The sequence below is a fragment of the Archocentrus centrarchus genome, chromosome 13 (assembly GCF_007364275.1).
Source record: "Archocentrus centrarchus isolate MPI-CPG fArcCen1 chromosome 13, fArcCen1, whole genome shotgun sequence".
NCBI classification, from domain to species: domain Eukaryota; kingdom Metazoa; phylum Chordata; class Actinopteri; order Cichliformes; family Cichlidae; genus Archocentrus; species Archocentrus centrarchus.
This window is the reverse complement of record NC_044358.1, coordinates 4,539,759-4,561,418: the sequence shown is the minus strand read 5'-3', so window position 1 is coordinate 4,561,418 and position 21,660 is coordinate 4,539,759. Positions and strand designations below refer to the sequence as shown.

The 21,660-nt window shown below is 38.8% G+C and overlaps 2 protein-coding genes across 2 annotated transcripts in view; one reads left to right on the top strand and one right to left on the bottom strand.

Annotated features, from left to right (window-relative positions):
- Positions 1-21,660, bottom strand: part of nf1a (neurofibromin 1a) — a 136,181-nt gene that overhangs the window by 28,559 nt on the left and 85,962 nt on the right. The window lies entirely within an intron of this gene.
- Positions 15,036-16,968, top strand: omgb (oligodendrocyte myelin glycoprotein b). Its single transcript, XM_030745311.1, has 2 exons — positions 15,036-15,244; positions 15,895-16,968. Exons 1-2 carry the CDS (start codon positions 15,042-15,044, stop codon positions 16,874-16,876), a joined length of 1,185 nt encoding a protein of 394 aa, XP_030601171.1. The 5' UTR covers positions 15,036-15,041; the 3' UTR covers positions 16,877-16,968.

The window sequence follows — 21,660 nt, the reverse complement described above, 5'->3', positions numbered from 1 at the left end:
TTACTTTTTGTATTAATATCTTTTATGGTTTTTAAACAGTTACAGTTTAAGCATAAGAAGGTTTTTTGCTCTTTTTAGCGTTTATAATGGTTGTGTATTGGGCCGTCTAGAGTGCGCATTCCAAAGGTTAGAGTGAGAGACTTCAAATTCTTCAGCTGAAAAATTTCTCTCTAAACTGCCGCTGTGTCCACACTCTTCACTCTACAGCCATCATTTTATGATCAAAACGTAGAGCTGCTTCTCTGCTTTCAAACAATGTGTCTCTTAGCCCTGAGAAATGTAAACTTTTTAAACCGTGAGGCTTCAAGCAGAGGGAGCACCCTCCAACTCCTCCATCTGCCTCTATAGTAATTTTCGGGAGGTGATTTTCTCAAAACCAGAAAAGAGCCCTTTTTTAAAACTGCTCCCATGACCACATTTTGAAAGCCAGGAAAATAAAAATTACACCGCTGTTTAGAGCAGGGCCTTGTGACACTCACAGTTCAAAAATTATTTTGATAGACGCTACGGTTTTTGATTTATAAGCAGTTGTTCAGGAGGTGCGCCAATACAAATTCAACCGGGCTTTGCCACAAAGTGCAGTTAAACAGTTACACAGCTGTTTTGAGTTGGCAGAACTAAATGTGTAGCAGCATTCTGATTGGCTCATAATACTTTAAACTGATTGGTGGATTTATCTTCTGCATGCAAGTTGTTCAAAGTTGAGCTGTTTTTTGTTCTTTCATAACTTCAGCACCGTTTATGCTACAGAAACCGTTCTGGTATCAAAATGCTCAGCTTCTTCTGCAGATTTATGCTATTACTTTATGCCATTACGTTTAACAGCTATTAAGCTGTTTAACAGCTGTTCAGCATTATTAACAGCTGTTCAGCAGTTTAACAGCTGTTCAGCATGTTTAACAGCTGTTCAGCAGTTTAACAGCTGTTCAGCATTATTAACAGCTGTTCAGCAGTTTAACAGCTGTTCAGCAATTTTAACAGCCCTTCAGCCTTTTAACAGCTGTTCAGCAGTTTTAACACCTGTTCAGCAGTTTTAACACCTGTTCAGCAGTTCAGCAATTCAGCAGTTCAGGTATTCAGCAGTTCAGTAATTCAGCAGTTCATTGAAGCTCATTCAGCAAATAAAGTTTCAGCTGTTTGAACCCTTTCTTGGCATTTCAGCTGCAATCTTTCAGCATGCAGCATTCACAGTGCATTTTCTTCAGGAAATGCTTTTTCTAGTTAAATAAGCATCTATCAGCCTCACCACACCTAGCAGTCACATGCTGTGGCTTATGAGTGCACCACTTTCCTTACTTTCCTTAGTTAAAGCATGTCAATGTAACATTTTGTTCTCCTCTGTGATTTTCTCCTTCTTAAAACCAAAAAACCCTTATTAATATTTATAATTAACATTTTTTCAGGATTGTCAAATTAACAGACACTCTTTAGAATTTTACAGATTAATTCAGCATTATTTCAGCATTTTTACTGTAGCAAGGCTTTGGTGTGTAAAGTATATTTAGCATAGCAGACTGAAAACGCGAATTGTTGTCATCAGTTTCACACGTCACACTTCCTGTAAGTGAGGCAAGAATCAGTCTAAAACTTTCAGCAGCGACAAGCTGTCCAACCCCCAGAGTTCAACTTCCATTCAAAGGGACACTGTCAGAAAAGCAACAACATTCTTCATCTACCATTGTTCAACTTTTAACATACGCTAGAAGGACACAAGGACCAGCTTGCAGCATTCAACTGTGTACAGTCACTGGTATGTAAACTGAAATTAACCAAATCAAACTGAAGTCATTTGTGTCTGATTAATAATGGTGAAGTTGATTAATAATAATATTATGGTACTCAAACTAATACGGTATTGGTTGAACTTAAAACCTTAGTGTTAAATGTTATTAAAGACCAGAGGAGACAATAATGTAAATTGAACAAACATTTTAAAAGTAGTGTTTTAAACTGACATTTTGTGTACTCTTTAAAAACATGCCTATTCAGTAGCATTTTGAGGAAATGATCATTTCTAAAACTGTATGTGTTTCACAACACTACCCCGTTTTTGCTCAAATTCATCACTTCCTCATCAGATGGCATTGCTTCAGTCTATATGCTCTGACAAAATAATTTCCTCTGTTCTAGCTTCAAAGACACAGTAACCACCCAGAGGACAACAATGTCCATAGATTTCATAACCCTCACTTTCATATGGCTGCTGCCAGTGACTGCAAACAACGCCGTGACATCTGATCAAAATAAAGTCTCCAATAATGTGCCAACAACTGTGATAACCGAAGAGTCCTTCACTCACAACAAGCGTTCATCCTTGGAGGAAATAACTTCCACTAAAACAACACAGCAAAGAAGTCAAACAGTGCATCCTAATACGATATTACCGACTGCTCAGACAACATCAGCTCCTACCAGTTCCCCATTGCCTGACTTAACGAGAACATCCATGGGATCCTTAACAGAAGTACAACCTACAGTCATTAAACCTACAATGACAGTTTTAACCAGTCAAGCCAGCAACCTAACAAAACCTACAAGTACACCTCTTGTGCTAAGCAGCTCCACCCAGAGTAGAGAGAAGACATTAAGCACCCAAGTTATGAGACAAAGCCCCCATCCATCTACAATTTCACCAGAGTCTACAAACCTCATCTCTACTACAAACACATCTACCACGCCCAAAGAAGATAAGCCTGAAAGTACGAGTCCAGCTGCAGGTGATGATATAAAACAGCCCACAGACGTATACAAAATTTCAACATCCATTCCTATTACCAAGGAAAGGAAAAGACAAACTGCTCCAGAAAAAAAGAAAATTCCAAAAATGGAACTACCCATGGTAAAATAGTTTCAGGGGTAATAGGTGGGTCCCTGTTACTGATGATGGTGGGATTTCTGGTCATCTTCATTAAGAAACGGAAGCTTCAGAAGCAGCAGGTAACAACTACAGACTGGGCAGGTCCTTCACCATTTCTAGAGGGTGGAGCTGACAATGGCCAGGTAACACTGAGGTCATCTAACCGAATTTCTCTAGCCAGCTTTCTGCCTCTAAGACTGTCCAAAAGATTGTCCTTGCTTCCAGAAACAGATGAGGAGTTAAAAGACATGACACCAGCTACTACATTTGGAGATAAAAATCAGGGGGCCACATTTGGTCGAGCAGTTGATGGAAATGCTGGACCAGAAAGCAATCAGACTACTGCAGTTGTTCCACAAATGAAAAACACAGGCGACACAACAGAGACCGCTGAAACCTCTTTGCAAACTAACAACACTGTGTCCACAAATAATGAGATTTCAAACCTATCTCAAGACCTTTCTGCAAATCAGTCAGATCTAACTGGAAACATGGAAAATGCTTCTGCACAAATGAATAACGGCCTTTTGTAACGTTAAGTGAATTTGATCTTCAAACACATCCAGCAGATGCAGGGTACCTTTTATTAGTTTCACTGGTTTCTTGGCAACAGCAAAAACAGGAAACCATTTTGTTACTGCAGCCGGAAATCATCGGGAGAGTGTGATGTGTGTGTACTAATCATGATCTCTACAGCAAATTCTGATTTTTTTTTTTTAATAAGAGTAGGACGATGTCAAGACTTAAAACAGAAAAAATGTTGTTCTAATGTGATTATAATTGTCATTTTGCTTTCTTTCCAACATCTTTTGAAGAGTTGAAAAAAAAATATAATCATACGCTACATGTAGGAGCCTTTAAAATAATCTTACCGCTAACAGAAAAGGAGAAGGAAATGTGCTACTGAAAACTGTACAGCACAGCAGCCAGCTTGCTTGTGTCATACAACAGTGTGAATAAATACCATGTGTTGATGTGTTGAGGAAGCTTCTAAATGTGAATACAAATGTTTGACTCATTATCTAGGATTTAGTTCACTTAGCTATATTAAAAGCAAAAAAGAAGACTAAACAGCCCTTAAAATTACATCCTTTTATTTAAAATTATTGTAGTGTTACCTTTGTTGTTGAGTTTTAAACTGAAATGAAAGAATTATACACCAAAAGTACTGTTAAAGTAAAGTCAGTGAACAAGTATGTTCAGTTTGATAAGTTTATCTTGAACAGTAGGCACCTATGGTGTGAATTTGAACATACTGGGTGAGATCATTCTGGAGTTATTGCATTCACAAGATTCTTAGAAAATCTTCACTTGTTCCGAGAGTTTTAACAGATGTATCTATGGGGTGAATCTGAAAATCCTAGGTGATCATTCGAGATATGACCAACGTTTAAGTTTTTGTGCAACAGACACCAATGCCAAGACTAGGTTGATTTTTCCTCGAAAACAGCCAAGCAAACAACAAAAAAATACAAACAAAAATTAGTGAAAATATTTTTGAAACTTTGTTTTTGTTTTTTTCTCACTTATATTGCTGACTACACCATTAATGACCAGAGGAGTTTTCAGTCAGCAACGGACCCAGTTATGCAACACCATTTTGTTTATTACACCATTCCGATCATGATCTAAGTTCTTGATTAGCCCTTATTTTAGAGAAAAATAACAGTAATGTTTTATTTAACAATTATCCACTGATGGTGACATTTGACTTTTCAAACTACCTTTTTATATTAATTAAGTTTTACTTTATTAGTTACACCTCGAGGTCAAGATCACAGAGATTAGAATTTGTCAGTTTTTTAGTAGCTGCATCTATGGTGTGAATTTGAACATCCTACGTGACATCGCTCTCAAGTCATCGAGAGTTATCAAGATTTTCTGAAACTTGATCTTTACCTTCAGGCCAAGGTTGCCAAGATTTGAATTCATCCAGGATATATGGTGTGAATTTAAATAATTTAATCAGGTGAATTTGGTCACTGGTCATCTTTCATGCAAATTTGGTATGAACTGGACAGGTAGTTTTGCTGTAATATTATTAACATACTGATAGAGAGACAAACAAACCAAAAACAATACCCCGTTCCCCCCTCTGGGGACAGGGTAACAAATGTCAAATGGACTGGTACTTATACAGCACTCAAATTGTTTTCTTACTAAAAAGCTCATTCACACACACATTCATACAGCACCTTTCTGTATACCTAACACACATTGATGGATGCATCAGAGACAACTTAGGGTTCAGTATCTTGTGCAAGGATACTTTGACATGCAGACTATAGGAGCTGTGGACAGAACTACTGATCTTACAATTATTAGACGACCCATTAACCCAGATATAACAAGAAGAGCTATATGTACATCTACATAAGATGCAGATAGTCAATATACTGGATGTATAATTAGGCCACAGCCAGAGAGAATTTTAAATTTTGGTTTGAATCTAGATCCAGAATCAAACCAAACTAGATTCATGCACAAATTCTCTCTTTTCATATGTCCCAAATCTAGGTTCCAAGTTCCAATTAGAATATCGTGCCATATTTAATCCATGAGTTTTAGTTACCTTGGTATTTGCAAACTGATAATAATTCTAATCATGATGCTTTTATTAATCTGTAAATATATAGTTGTATACTTTTTAATTAGTGCTTATGTTCTTCTTTCTTGTGTTGATTATATGGTAATAGACAGTACAGGAAAAAAAGAATCTGGTGAAATGGGTTGTTGATTGGTTGTTGTTTTATGTGTCACAAATAAATGCATAAAAAATTACACAGGTGTACATAAACTGTATGAAATACCTTTCTGATGCAATATAACAGGCTGACTAAAGAACAGGTATTTTAAAAACTAAATGCAATAAAATGCAACAACTATTAATTTATAGTATTTTGTTTTCATTCTTCATAAAAACTTACTTAAATGCATCATTACTAGAGTAAAGGTGAAATTTGAAGTAAAAAATGCCTTGAATTGCTTTCGAAGTTGAGTTCTATGATGGGCCCAACATGAAAAAAAAGGCCTCAAACCAGTTTTAAGCTATTTAAAATGCTGTCAACCGCACCTCAATGAAATGAATAATCCCTTCATTTGATTGAGCTCCTTTTGACAGCTCAATAAGATAAAAAAAAAAAAAATCATTTGTAATTACTATTTGTTTTTTTGTTTTGCATCATAATTGAAAGCTGCATAAACTGATTTTGGCACAGCCAACTGCTGTCTATTTTCATATCCAATTTACACAGAGAAACATTGTGAAGTACTTGTGGACTGAGAAGGGCAAAGCATTTACGTAACAGTCTGTATTCTATGGCTAAATCCACCTGTACACAGGTGTGGTTTTTTTTTTTTTTTTAAATGGTGATTTTCTGCTTTTGCTCTGGAAAATCTCTCTCTCAACATGAAAATGTCAAAGATTATGTCAAATGCAGTCAAGAACATACCAAAGCAACAGGTGATGATATATAGTTCTGGTCAGAAGTTTACACACTCATTGTGAGTATGCATGTCATGGCAATTTTGGGCTTTTAATTATTTATTTGAACTGTTCTTTTTCCACAAGTGGAATAAATTTACAGCATACATCTTTAAAGACCTTAAAAAACCAAGAATTCACTGCAAATTTGAATTTATTTTGGATTTTCTCTAATTCATGCAGGGTCAAAAGTAGATATGCAGACTCAAATATATACATACACTCACATAAATCTTTTTGTTAGTGACCATGATTAACTACAACTGGTAATTTCTCTTTGCCAGCAGAAAAAATCTATTTGGCCACCATAAAGAGGTATCTTTGAAGAAGCAAAGGTAAGGCTTTCAAACCCAAGAACATTGTACCAGCTGTTAAGCATGGTGGTGGTAGCATCATACTCTTGGGCTGTTTTGCTGCTAGTGGTACTGATACATTGTACAACATGGACAGAATAAAAGACTACCAAATTCTTCAACTTCATCTTGTGTTTAGAGCTTGTTCCTGTGCTGCCATGATTAGTGCATCCATGCTGTCTTTTGTCCAGTTTTGTCCAGCCATTGGTAGGAATTTTTTTAATATCAGCCACTTCTTCTATCTGCCAGTGCTACACGCAGGGGCCTGTCCTTCCATGACAGTTCCTCCTTCTTGGGTTTCTGCTGCCTGAGGTATTCAATAAGCATACGATCCTTTGCGGCCATCTTCCTGATGTATTCATGGATCTTTGTTGTTTCATCCAGGATAGTGATTCTGACACCAACTAGTCCTCGACCTCCTTTCTTCTGCTTAGCGTGCAGTCTCAGGGTGCTGGATTTGGGGTGAAACCCTCCATGCATCTTCTCCTTTGGCAAGCTTATTATCCCAGCAGGGTATCTGATAACTGGCAGGGTGTCGATGTTGATTGCCCGGATCTTGTTCTTGCAATACAGCTGACTCTTCAGGACTTGCCTTACTCTCTGCAGGTACTTGGCAGTTGCAGCTTTTTAGTGGCCTCTTCATGGTTCCCATTTGCCTGTGGGTTTCCAAGATACTTGTAGCTGTCCTCAATGTCTGCAATGTTGCCTTCTTGTAGTGCAATTCCCTTGTGACTTGTGACTACCTTCCCTCTCTTTGTTACTATCCAACTACACTTCTCCAGTCTGAATGACATTCCATTGTCTTTGCAGTAGATCAGGGGTGTCAAACTGAATCATAGAGCGGGTGACTTGTGCAATTGGCTCAAAATTGGCCTCTAGTGTCGATCTCGACATCCTCAGTGAATTCCTGACAAAGGATCTTAGGGTCCTGTTGATCTTGTACAGTTCTAGGCATTCCAGGATCCATATGTGCGACATTGAGTCACAGGCTTTCTTGTAATCAGTCCAGCATTTGGTCGGTCTGGTCTTACAATCTCGAGTGACTATTCTATCTACCAGTAACTGGTGTTTTGCTGCTCTGTTATCTTTGCCAATTACTTTCTGAGACCCACACATGTATTGAGCCATGTCCCTATTCATCTCAGCTGCTATGATGCCTGACTGGAGTTTCCATGTTGTGCTGAGGCAGGTTACTAGCCAGTAGGTGGATGGGACCGGTCCCTTCTGGGGATCATGACTGTCCGGCTTTCGGTCAGCCATTCCAGGGGTGTCTTAGTCATTAAGACCTGCCAGGCACTCATCGAGTGCAGTCAACTTCTTTAGCCAGTCAGGGCCTGGTGCTGTCCAGCTCTTCATATGTGAGGCATTTTCATTTTTTTGAATGTCTTGTTCCAGTAGCCCACTTACGCTGTGTTTCCACTAGTACCTACTCAGCACAACTCAACTTGACTCAGCACGGTTTGTAAGGTTTTCCATTAGGTCCTGGTACCAGATACTTTTTTAGTACCCACTCAGCCAGGGTTCCAAGCGATCCAAAAATGTGATGTCCCTTACAAAAATTCACTATGGTTTCCTATGGTTTTTATTCAGTAACCATGGTTTTACCATGGTACCTCATGGTGATTACAAGTACTATGGTCCTACCATAGTAGTACTATGGTTTATTCGTAGCACTTCATGGTAGCTGTGGTATTACTATGATTTACATATAGCACATCATAGTAACTATGAGACTATTATGGTTTAAAAAAAGATGCACTACCGTATCCATGTTCCTACCATGCTTTCGTTCAACATAGTAAATGTTCTGCCCAAAGCAAAAAGTTAAAATTGCCATAATAATTCATGTCTTCCATACAGTCAGTGTTGGTTTATCTGTATTTTATTCTGAAGGTGAAGTCGCAATGCATTGTGGGTAGCAGAAGTGGAAGTTAGTAGGGGAAAATATTTTACAGAAAAAACCTGCCAATCCGTGTTTAAACTTCACCTCCTGTGTCCTAAATCTTTACTGACACCTTCAAAGGCAATGGCTGTAAGTATAATCTATGTTCCGGTTAACATTAGATGCTTTGTAAGAGCTGATTTAGAGATCGATTTGTGAATGTGTTAGTACTAGGAATTAGTCTTATCCCAGGGGCTTGTTTTCCTTTGTGCACAAAGCAAACAAGCCCCTGGGATAAGGCTAAAATTAACCATGGTTTTACTATGGTTAAATAACCATGGATTACCATGGTTTCCTGTTTTTCATAGCTGTCATAGTTTTTTGGGTACTATGGGAACCATGGTTTATTACTATAGTTTTATCATGGTTTGGTAAACCATGGTTATTTAACCATAGTAAAACCATCTCCAGAATACACTGAAATACATACAAATCTGGTCTTGGGAGACAACACAGGGGCTGTAAACATCAAACAAACACAATGGGCACAGGCTGTGCCCCAAAATATCACAAACCAGGTTCCAGCCAAAGGATGGGAGTAAGTTTCTGACTTCCAACTGTCTTGTCAGTGATTGGCTGGAATATTTGTTTGTTTGTTTGTTTGTTATAACATAAAATAACTTCTTTTCAATGCTAAAACTTTTGACTGGTACTGTATGTGTTTAGAATGTTGCCAAGTCTTTTACAGTTTGTAAACACTTGGGATTTATTTGTCACATTACTTTGCAGATTAAACTGTGCAGAAATTTCTGCTGAGAGGAGCCACCAGAAACAAGCTTAATAACGAAAGCAAGAATTTCAAAAGTATCCGGTAAGTTTAAGTGCATTTAACATTTCTTTCAACAGTGAACACACACACGCACACATTCACTTTGCATGCAATATCATTGTTGTTGGGGGTTTTTTTGCAATTAATCTTGAATATCTGTCACTCTTCCTGTTCCTCTTTCTTACACATACAGAGGTGGAGCTGGACCTGCCATCCCAGCAAATGAAGACTGAATTACATTTATAAATAAAAATATAAATTATATTACATTTTAAAGATTCTCCTGTTTTTGATTATTCTTCTGTGGCTTTTTTGATAGCTAGATGGAAGTATGAAGTAGGATTTTTAATTACATTTGCTATTGCATTAGAATTAGCCTATTCATTGTTGGATGTATGCATTATTGCACTACAGTTTTGTGAAACAGATTAATGGAGCTATAGATTTAATTAAGAAAACCATAGTTTATAAAAACCATAATAAGAACCATGGTTTATGACCAAGGTTATACTAGGGTTTAACTGTAGTCAAACCATGATAAAATCATAGTAATAAACCATGGTTCCCATGGTACCCAAAAAACCATGACAACTATGAAAAACAGGAAACCATAGTTATTTAACCATAGTAAAACCATGGTAAATTTTCATAAGGGGTTGAAGAACAGCATGCCACTGATTGGCCAGGGAGTGTCATCACTGAGTAACGAGAGCGATTCCTTCACCCGAATTAAACGCGCCGTATTTAAAACCCGTCAGCAAGAAAATGGAGATACACAAACCAACACCGTGGTGCAACGACGAGGTGCAGATGTTTCTGTACTTGATGGCAGACGAGAGACGAGAAAATGCAGCAGGAGGTCTCCAAGCTAACAGCCGCATTTGAGTCACATACAAATTACATCAAGTGACTTCTGCCTGCATTGTTAACTCCACCAACACTGAGGTAGTACACAATTGTAATGGAAACAAACAAAATATTATACATGCGTGCGCGCATATGCATATACACGCATATACATACATATACACATACACACACATAATACATGTATATATACATATACATACATACATATACATACACATATATGTGTATATATAAGGGGTGGGACTCGATTAAAAAAATTAATCGAATTAATTACAAGCTTTGTAATTAATTAATCGAAATTAATCGCATTTTAATCGCATTTCAATATTTGACATGAGAAATATTAATTTCAGTTTGGTTGATGAATGAATCAATATACATAAGCTTAAACTTCAAGATTTTGTTTATTTTCCCACCAGTCTACTACACAGACCAACAAAGGGTGGCAGTGCTCCTGTGATAAGCAAACTCCTGAAATTAAAGTTAAGCATCATAACTGGATAGTTTTATTCAATATTAATGTCTCACTTAATATAGTTGAAAATTAATCATTCTCTCAGCTGTATTCCTTGATGTTGAAATGTGTCGTGCTTGTTTTAACAGCTTATTTTCAATAAAAGGAGAAAAAGTTCGTGCTCCGTTTAACCAGCTGCTTTTACACAGCTGTGCTTCACACTCAGGGTCGCTAGGCGACATGAGCTACAGGTGAGGACAGGTGACGCTGATATGAAGGCTAGCCGCTCACGTCCTCCCTTTGCGGTCTTCGTGGGCTCTGAAGGACGTGGGCCGGGTCCTTCGCAGGATGCGGCCCCTGAATTTGGACATTGTGCGTCGATATAATCTGTATGCCGGGAACTCGTGCACTGAGAAACGTTCCACGGTGCAAAGTGCGTTAAAATGCGTTAAAATTTTTAATTCGTTAATTTCCCCGTAATTAATTAATCAAAATTAACGCGTTAAAGTCCCAACCCTAGTATATATATATATATATATATATATATATATATATATATATATACATACATATACACATATACATATGACAAAAACAGTGACAAAAAACAGTTCAAATAACCCATTAAAAGCACCAAATTACCATGCATTCATTCCCCATGATGAGTAAACTTTTGACCACAACTGTAACCCTAACCATACAGAAACGCTGGTCATTCAGAAGCCTATAAACAGTAACAGAGTGCACAGTCCAACATCGGAAAAAGAGATAAAGGTGCACACCTTTGATGAAGCAAGACAAAATCTTTGTATTCCTTGTTCACATGTAAAAGCAGAAACATAGGTTCTGAAATCTTCACCTTGCAAAGATGTTTTAATGTTTTTGTGTGGACAAAAGGCTAAAAGAAAGCTGCCTTTTCAAAAATGCTTGTTTATGTGTAGACAGGGCCTATAAAGCAGAGCAGCAGATTCACTTGATCATTTTCTATTCTCAGTGACCCATTTCATATTGTCTATTCATTCACTGTTATTATGGATATGTCCAGTAGAAATTTACAAGTTTTGTCCAACTCCCTGCTGCTGAAATTATGATTACAGCACACAGACACTACCAAAACAATAAATGTGCTGTGAAAGCAAAAACAATCAATTAAAAGATCATGAAAAGTTTCAAACAAGTTAGGAAAAGTAGAGAGACAGTGATCAGTTGCTGTGGTGTGTTGATACCTTTCACATTACAGTTATTTCATCTGCATGCCTCTGGGAAAAAGCAGATCCACTTAAGTGTCATAATTTCTTCAAGTATAAGAATGCATGTGCAACAGAGAGCTGCTGCAGCTAAGCATGCTCTTATCAGCACACGCACGCGCACACATCCCTCGAGTTCTTGCTTGCCTCATCAGCAACAGAATGACTTGGCACGCTGCTGCAATTCTCTCTCCTCCCTAACCTGGAGCTCCAGCTGCATCAGGAGCCTGCAGAGCAGTGAACAGGACACAGGACCAGTGATAGAAGGCGGTATGTATACTGCCACAGCACAACAGCTCCAACATCCAGAAACAAGAGTCTGAGACCGTTGAGCAGCAGAGAAAAGCACAAAGAAAGGACACAACAAGAGCTAGAGGAGGAGACAAGAGGAAAAAAGGAAAGATGACAAACACACAGTAGAAAAGATGAGGTGAGTGATTTAAAACGCGGAGATCCACATACACATGATGGGCAGGGCAGTGAACCATTTCATCCTTATTAATACAATAAATTACTGTAATGTAGTGCTGCCTCATGATGAAGCTAGTCTGTGCTCTGTCGCTATGCAGATTTTTGCTTTTAGCACTCCACAGAGACACTGAGTAAAGTCACATTACAGTATTTAAATACAGAGGAATTGAGCAAGGTAAAGCATAATAATAGCAGAGGTTCAACTGCCATCATCAAGCAAATAAAGCAGAAGAAGAAATTTCTGGAATATATTTACTATGTTCTCTATGTTAAGTGTGCTGTAGTCAGAATATGAACTGGAGTTACGAACACAGTATACTGCCCTGAATCAACTGAGTGTCCCTGCAGCAGACTGAGCTCATGTCCTACTGGCACAGCTTCAAGCTGGTTGGTGCTTTAAACTAATAGCATAAGGAAACCTACTTTATAATGGGGATGGTACTGAAAAGAGAGTCAAATGAGTCTAAGTGATGAATCCATGTTCAATGATTGCCATCTCTGCAGCCATTCACTTGCACCAAAGGCTATTTGTTAATTATTAACTCATTTAATGAATAAGCACTGTTAGTGGTATTAAATTCCCAGAGGCAAGAGTAAGGATTCTCCAAGTTTTGATAACAGTTTAGGAATCCTGCATATGATAGTGGGCCACGCAGTAAAAATGTACATTTGTGTTTCTAATCAAATCATGGTTTCTGTTGATATTTAACATTTTTAGGGGAGTGTGTAGTTACCCTGTTTAGTCACTAGTCAATTAACTGGCACTCAGATGTCTGTTAGTTATACAGGAGTTATAGCATAAATGAACACATTGCTTTTTCTGCATGCCATGAGAGCTGCATGGCTTTATTAAAGATATTTATTAAAGCCACTATTGCATTGTGCAAGAATCAGAAATGAATCTAACACACTTCAGATCCATCTGAGTCCTATTAACTGCTGTATTCTGACAGGCACATCCATTCAGAGACTAACAGATCCAATGCCAGTAAAAAAAAAGAAAAAGACAAAGAAACAAAACTTTAACAAAAATTTAAAATAGTTTCAGAATATGTGGCATAGGGATAGAGAGATTAATTTAGTTGATAACAGGCTGGACTTATGTTTATTTGCATTGTCACTTTTCACTGCCACTGTTATTGACACCAAATATTGTATGTATATGTTGGGATATTTAATAGAGAAATACAAACTTTCATACTTTCATACTGTAGTAATCTAATAGAATTTAGGATAATTCAATCCAAATTCAAAGTGATGGACTGTCCAACCAGCTCGACTTCTGACATTCAAATAGACTCCATGTTGCAAATACAACGCATTGTTACAAAATGCTGTAGAAATATACTCTGCTTGCCAAAATCGTTGCACTACATCTCTGTGTATCTAATTTCAGAAGCAGATATGAGCACCGACAAAGAAATACATAATGTCTGAAACAATGGAGTGGTTCACATCATATCCAGCTGATCCTTTTCTGTGGCTGTTTCTAAATACAAGTTCTCTTCCACTTGTCTTACCTATGGTGTGCCACAAGTTTCTGTTTTGGGGACCTTATTGCTCCCTCTACAGCACATCTTGAACACCTTTAAGGGTATATCTTACCACAGCTATGCAAATTACATTCAGTTATATATCTCTTAAGCTCCGAGATGTTTCTAAGCTACATATAAGTAGATGCTTAGACTGCTTAGAAATCAAAAGTTGGATGGCTTACAACTTTCTCCAACTTAATGGAGAAAAAACTGAAGTCCTTGTTTGTGCCCCGGACAGATTTGTCTCTAGGATAATGGAAACTCTTGGTCCCCTTGTCACATTTGCTAAATCTTGTATTAGGAACCCTGAGGTAACTTTTGACTCTGCTTTCACTCTGGATGTTCATGGCAAATCTCTGGTTCACTCTTATTTTTAATCAGTTAAGAAATGTTACCAAGTTAAGACCCACTATGTCATGCTCTGAACTGGAGATCGTTATTCATGCATTTATTTCATCATGTTTCGATTACTGGAACTCAATGTTCACTAGTCTAAGCAAAAACTCCATGGAACTTCTGGAGGTGGTTCATAACGCTGCTGCGAGGCTTCTGACTAAGTCTTACAAGTCCTCTCATTTCACACTGTTGCTAACCCAGCTGTACTGGCTGCCCATTAAATTCAGAGTACATTTTAAGATTCTGGTTTTGACTTTTAGAGCTCTTCATGGACAAGCACCAGCTTACAGTAAACTTTTACATTCATACATCCCCATCTGGTCCCTGAGGTCATGTGATCACGGCCTACTGGCTTTACATCACATAAGGCTGAAAACTACAGGAGACATCTTTTGCAATAGTGCAAAAGATGTCTCCCTCTGAGTTTGAGGGCGGTAGACTCAGTGGTCTGAAAACTCACCGTTTTAAACTTGCATTTGATTAACTCTTTTTTATGCTCTGATATTCTGTTGTGAAACACTTTGTGATGTTTATCTTGAAAGGTACTATAGAAATAAAATTTTACTTTAATTACTTTACTCTGAAATATCATGTGCTTAAGCTGGCTAGCTGCATACCTAACCTTCTATTTTCAATACCTGTCTCACTTCTAGAGCTCTAAACATGCCTGTATGCTCTGCATTTGTTCTCTGCCTGCTCCTCTTGCTGCTCTGTGGGCTGCTGGGAGGTTGGGTGCTGTCCATCTGCCCTGCTGCATGTTCCTGCAGTGGAGGCCACCGTATTGTGGACTGCTCTTCACAAGGCTTGACCAACCTACCGCCTGGTCTGCAGCATAACATCCGCTTTCTCAACCTTTCTTTTAACAAGTAAGCAGCTGCACCTCTTCAGGGCAATTTTGTTGTAGCTCCAATTTTAGATAATTACATTATTTTGTTACATGCACAATGTAATTGTAACAGGTAAAAGAATAAGGAACATATGGTCATATGGAACATAGATCTCTTATTAACTGCAGGATTTGACAATTATAAAAATATATAGCTGTGCCAGATAATCTGCCAGAGCTTGTAACTTAACTATATTAATCTGCTTACACGCTTTCACACTTGCAAATACAATATTTATGGAATTTCCAAAAACTTTTTCCACACACAAATGAAATATGGAACTAATAACTGTACATAATCCCTTCTGTGTCTACAGTCACACTATATGGCAATCAGCTGATATTCATTTAGTGCTTTTTTAGTCTTACTAACCACTCAGAGTGCTCAACTTTCACAGTGAGCTTTTTAACCATTCAGTTATTCATTCTATTATCAATTTCAGGATCAGTTAGGTTCTTGCCCAAACATAGTTTCACATGCAGACCAGAGGAGTTGGGGACTGAAGCACTGACCTTTCAATAAGCCTGATCTACCACCTGAGCCACGAGTGGCAAAAGTAGATGCTGCTCAGCAAAATTTACAATTATGTTGGTGCAAAAATATTTTTTATTATGACATTTTTCTGGCAGCTTGCAGGGTCTGGACGGCCAGCTCAGCCACTATGCCCATCTGCGCACCCTGGATCTGTCCTACAACGACCTGAAGAGTCTGCCCCCTGCCCTGCCAAAGTCTTTGTGGGACATTCGAGCAGCAGGAAACCATATACGCTCTCTAGACAAAAATGACACAGCCTTCCACTGGAACCTGAAAGTATTGGATCTGTCAGATAATGAGCTGGAGAGAGTGGTCTTCATCAATAACACATTGTTGAGTCTCCAGGCTCTTAACCTTAGTCACAACAGGTTTTGGACAGTGCCCACAAATATGCCACACAACTTGGAGAGTATTGACTTGTCACATAACTATCTGTTGCAGATTCTGCCCGGATCATTGGATCGACTGCCCAGACTGGCCCAGTTCTACCTGCATGCTAACCGCTTCTCCTGGCTGTCTGAGGGGATCTTTGATAAACTCATAGGACTGGAGATGATTACTCTTGGGGATAACCCCTGGGCTTGTGAAGAAGAAGAAAACATAACAAAGCTCCTTAAATGGGCTGAGAAAACCCGTGCAACCGTCTTGGGGTGTCCCTGTTATACAAGACCCATCTGTGGGCAATCCCACTTGACAACACCAGGAAGGAATTGGCAGTCAGCTCTTTTTACAAAGCCACCACTCTGGGTCAACAGCAGAGGTGAAGGACAGGATGCTCAATTACCTGCAAGGACTACAGAGACTACACCTAACTACCAGGCAAAATTTCCACTTTTTGAGACTGGAGTTTATCAGGGCAAAAAAGGCATGAATGAATCTGGGGACCACATCTGGACATCTTCGACAAGTCTGGATAGTTCCTCTTCACACACAAGCACAATAGCACACCCAAAGTCTTCAACCAAGAAGCCCAAAGTAACTAACTCACATAATGAAGGCTGCAAACTGCTCATCGAGACTCAGCAAACAATCACCCTGTCTATTGTAGTTATGACAACTGCATACACCACCTTCTGAACCACACAATATGGAATGTAACACTTATCAGAATATTGTGGACAGTAAATCTGTGACTGATTTCCTCTACTTAGCAACTCCATTTTCTTTTCTCTCAGAGAAACAATTCTGGCTATTATCACCTTATGTCATCATCATCCTTTCAAGATGCACATCATGACAATGTCTGTGAATATCCTATACACAAAGAAACCCTGTATGAACTGAAAACGTGTTCAAAACGCAGACTGCTGAGTTTTGTTGGCTTGTTTGTTTAAAACAATGTTGTTGTGCTCCTTTGGTCCTACCAAGTCATTCAGAACATGGCTGTCCACATTTTTATAACATTTCAGAGTTACCACTGGCACTCTGGATCACTGTCACAGAGTAGTAAGGAGCCTAATGTATGTATCACAAGATATATACCAATATGCCAATTAAGGAATAGCAATATAAGAGAGTTAAGTGTGTGTGTGTGTGTGTGTGTGTGTGTGTGTGTGTGTGTGTGTGTGTGTGTGTGTGTGTGTGTGCAAGAAAGGAGGAGGAAAAAAGGAAAAACAAATTCCACAAATTATAATGGACACACCATGAAATATTGCAAACAAAACTAATTCTAACAAGAACGGCCAAACACAAGAGATCATCATACCAGCTGGTCACAGCACCTATGTTTATATATCAGATAAAAAGACTTCATTTGGAAAGTTATAAAGTTATAAGTTATAAAGATATTACAAATGAAAAAGAAGGTGGGGATGCCAATTTTCCCTACTTCTGGTGACCTTTATTCAATAATAAGAGTGACACAGCCACCATACCATCACTTACTGTTTGTGAATTGTACGTTTTTGAAACTTCATCATTAGTGTTTTGGGTATGCCATGTAGGTTTTTTTTAATTATATGGATGAAAGGGCTGAGTGGTATTTTATCAGCTAATGCTAATTAGTTTATTAATGCAGCATGCTATAACCAAACAGTATGAATGCAATGCATAGACACACGTTGGCTAATTAGTGCTAAGTAACAGATCAATAAAATAAGAGGATTTCATACAATGAAAACTAAAGCACAAACTTCTTGCAGCACACAGCAAGCAATAATTTTAGTCAGACACTGCATTAAAAACAATAGTCAATAGTGTAGAGGCCCATGTTGATGACTGCAAGTAGTGGATGAGGCTTAGCAGAGCTCTAGCTGCCTATAGCGATTTATTCCCTTTCAGAGCCAGCACCAACAGGAACTGCAGTTTTTAAATCACATACACATCTTCATTTTTAACTCAAATACATACACACACTAACATACATGCATGCACACATACATGTATAAAAAAAATCAGTAATAATAACAAGTAACTAAAGCTGCAGGCAATAATGATAGAGCCCTTGCACTTCAGCACATGTGGTAGCATGCAGCTGTTGAAGAGGGCTGCCACTGGGATGTGATGCAGTCCGTACATTTCCTGCAGTCATGCAGATGTCTCAGTCCCTGGATTCTAATTGGCTGTTGCACAAACTAGTTCCTTATCACCTGCTGTGCCTACTAGGTGGTGTGAGAGAACTCCCAATAACTATAGATCGTGTTTCAGTATGATATTTGTGGATCCAACAATGAAAATATGCACATTTTATGATGCTTATCATCTAATGCTGATTTCCTGTTTCCACAAGGTGGCGCTATGAGTGTGACCTAATACTGGCTCACGGATGTCTCCAGACTTGAGTTGTCATCAAGCATGTTAAGTTTGGGTCTGATGAAATTTACCATTATGCCACGGACAAGCCCTTCACTGAAAAACTTTTAGCATAGCCAAGGTCTTTAGACTCACCAAAAATCATGTTGATCAAATGAAATCTCTAAGAGGAGTTTGTTAAAGTACAACACAAGAAAATGGCAAAAATGCGGTCAAAACTATATCTTAAATCCATAATGGCTGACTTCCTGTAGGGTTTAGGGTATGGCTCCAAGAGGGGTTTTTTTGCATGTCTTGGGACATGACATGAGGCTATTGAATTTCAGGCACATAGATAAAGCGTAGTGCTGGGGCTGCTTCACAGAGATTTTGTAGATGGCACAATGGAGCCATATAGCCACACCCACTAGTATGACCAATAAAATGTTTCATGACTTTTGAAGCATTTCAGTCCCTGAACAACTACTTCTTGTTTCTTGGTGAATCGCCATAACCCAAGGGCAATTAAATGAAAACACAAAAACATCATCAAGGCCTGAAGTTTACTCAGAACATTTCTGAAGTGGATGTGGTCAATCTGTGTGGGGAAGTAAGTCAAAAAACAAATCCTAAAACGTGACATTTCCTGTTCTCACTAGATGGCATATGTGTTTAGTTCAAGACGCTTATCAAACGTGAAGTTTGGGAGAGACTGGAGAAACTATATTTGAGTTTGAGCAATTTTGTACTTCATGGGAAAACATCGAAATTCCACATGCTACATGGCATCTGATCAATGCCAAAATGAGTTTTCAAAATAAAATAACACCAACTCAACTTTCTGACCATATCATAGATGGTTCAGGTCAACCTGCGGTCAGCTCCTAGAGGAGTACTTCTTTTGGCTACTCCCTTTAGGTGTTGCCACAGCAAATCATCTGCCTCCATCTCACCCAAAGTATGAAACAATTTCCTGTTGTCACTAGGTGGCGCTTAAGTAAATTTTCAAAAGACCAGATGCTGTGCAAGTTTTCATAAATTCATGAGCATGTTTAGGCCCTCAAAAAGGTAATTCATTTGTCAAAAAATAAAGAGAACAAATACAATGGGACCTTCAACTTTTATTTTGAGAATGTGACATTTCATCATAATTTCCTGAGATTAATTTGTGGTACTTATTTTACATTAATACACCTTTATGACATCCAATAAGTAATAGTTTTTGTTTTGTCTGTTTTTTTTAAAGTGAGTTTTAAGAATCCTGTTAGATGATCTTGTAGGAAAAAGGACAATTTTTCATAAAATTTGGGGGTAAAATGATGGCTGTAGCAGGAGAATTGTTGACTCACTGGAAGTTTGAAGAGAACATTTGGGATTTTCTGCTTCTCCTGCTCTAGCAGTTAATCACCAAACTGTAGCTCTGAACATCCCAACCCATTCTTTCATTCTGTTTTGTGGAGAAGCTTTTTGTTTTGGAGTTTGACCAGTGATTTTATGACAAACAGTGTAGAAGGTGAGAGGTACATGAGGAGAAGAAGGAAGAGGATCAAATTTAATACTACACTATGCAGTTTCTGGAAAAATTGCTGTGGGACTGTTGCTACTGCCGGACTTTGTGTGTATGTGTGAGGTAAATAGGTTGACTAAAAAAGCTGAAGGAATATGGCTCATATACAAGCAGTCTCCCACTTTATTAGATAAGTGTACTATACCTGAGTTAGTAGCCACTATGTAAGTCTGTCTATTTCTGCGTATCTTTAAATCTGTAAAGGATGTTGCACCCACCCCTTTGAGAGTGTCTGAGAGTGACAGATAGAAACAGCCAACAGGAACAGTTCAGCTCATTGCCTAAGTAACATGTCAGGAAAGGGAGACAATTTATCTACTTGTAACTTTCTCTGTGAGCCATGGTTTTACTTTTAAATAAAGCAGAATTTTCAGCACATGTGAGTAAGTCCGACAACATCGCAATCATAAAAGTTGTGAATTTCAATGGAGCAAAGCAGCATTAGTAATACATAATATAGAAAATGCTGTTTACGGTTGAAAAAAATCATTATTTCATTGCCATTCTGTTGTTTGACAACAATAACAGAAAAGAACGTGCCTGAAAACAGTTTTTGTGGATTCGGATGTGAATGTCAGACTATGTAGTGGTCACAAAAATCAAATGAAGCAAAGCAGCCTACTTTACTCAGAATTCTTAGACTTTTGGACTTTGTTCAAAGAAAAAAAGTCATCCATCCATCCATCCATCCATCTATTTCTGCTTATCTGGGGCCAGGTCACGTGGGTACCAGCCTAAGCAGAGACGCCTAAACCTCCCTCTCCCCAGCCACCTCTTCCAGCTTGTCCAGGGGGGACCCCAAGGTATTCCCAGGCCAGTCAAGAGATATAATCTCTCCAGCGTGTCCTGGGTCTGCCCCAGGGCCTACTCTTGGTAGGACATGCTGGGAAAACCTCACCCAAGAGGTGCCCAGGAGGCATCCTAGCACATGTATGAACGACCTCAACTGGCTCCTTTCAATGTGGAGGAGCACTGGCTCTACTTTGGGCCCCTCCTGAATGGCTGCACTCCTCACACTATTTCTAAGAGGCCAGCCACCCTCTGGAGGAAGCTCATTTCTGTCGCTTGTATATCGCATTCTTTCAGTCACTACCCAAAGCTCATGACCATAGGTGAAGGTAGAGATGTAGACTGACTGGTAAATTGACAGCTTCGCTTTCACACTAAGCTCACTCTTTACCATGACAGAGGTATGAACGAGACCCTGAGATACTTAAACTCCTCCATCTGGGGCAGCAACTCGTCTCTGAGCCCAAGTGGGACCTCAGACTTAGAGGTGCTGATTCTGATGCCAGCCACTTCACATCCGACTGCGAAACATTCCACTGTAAGCTGAATGCCACCACTTGATAAAGCCAACAGGACCGCATTATCCACAAAAGCAGAGATGAGATTCTGAGGTCACCAAGTCAGAAGTCTTCCGCCACTTGGCTACACCTAGAAATTCTGTCCAGAAAAATTATGAACAGAATCTGTGACAAAGGGCAGCCCTGGTGAAGTCCAACACCCACAGGAAACGAGTCAAACTTACTGCCAGCAATACGGCCCAAACTCTCGCTGTGAT

Excerpts from the sequence above, each read along its gene's own strand:
- omgb (XM_030745311.1), top strand. The coding sequence starts at position 15,042 with ATGCCTGTATGCTCTGCATTTGTTCTCTGCCTGCTCCTCTTGCTGCTC. Across the intron at positions 15,245-15,894 it reads CTCAACCTTTCTTTTAACAA|CTTGCAGGGTCTGGACGGCC; the intron begins GTAAGCAGCTGC and ends TTTTTCTGGCAG.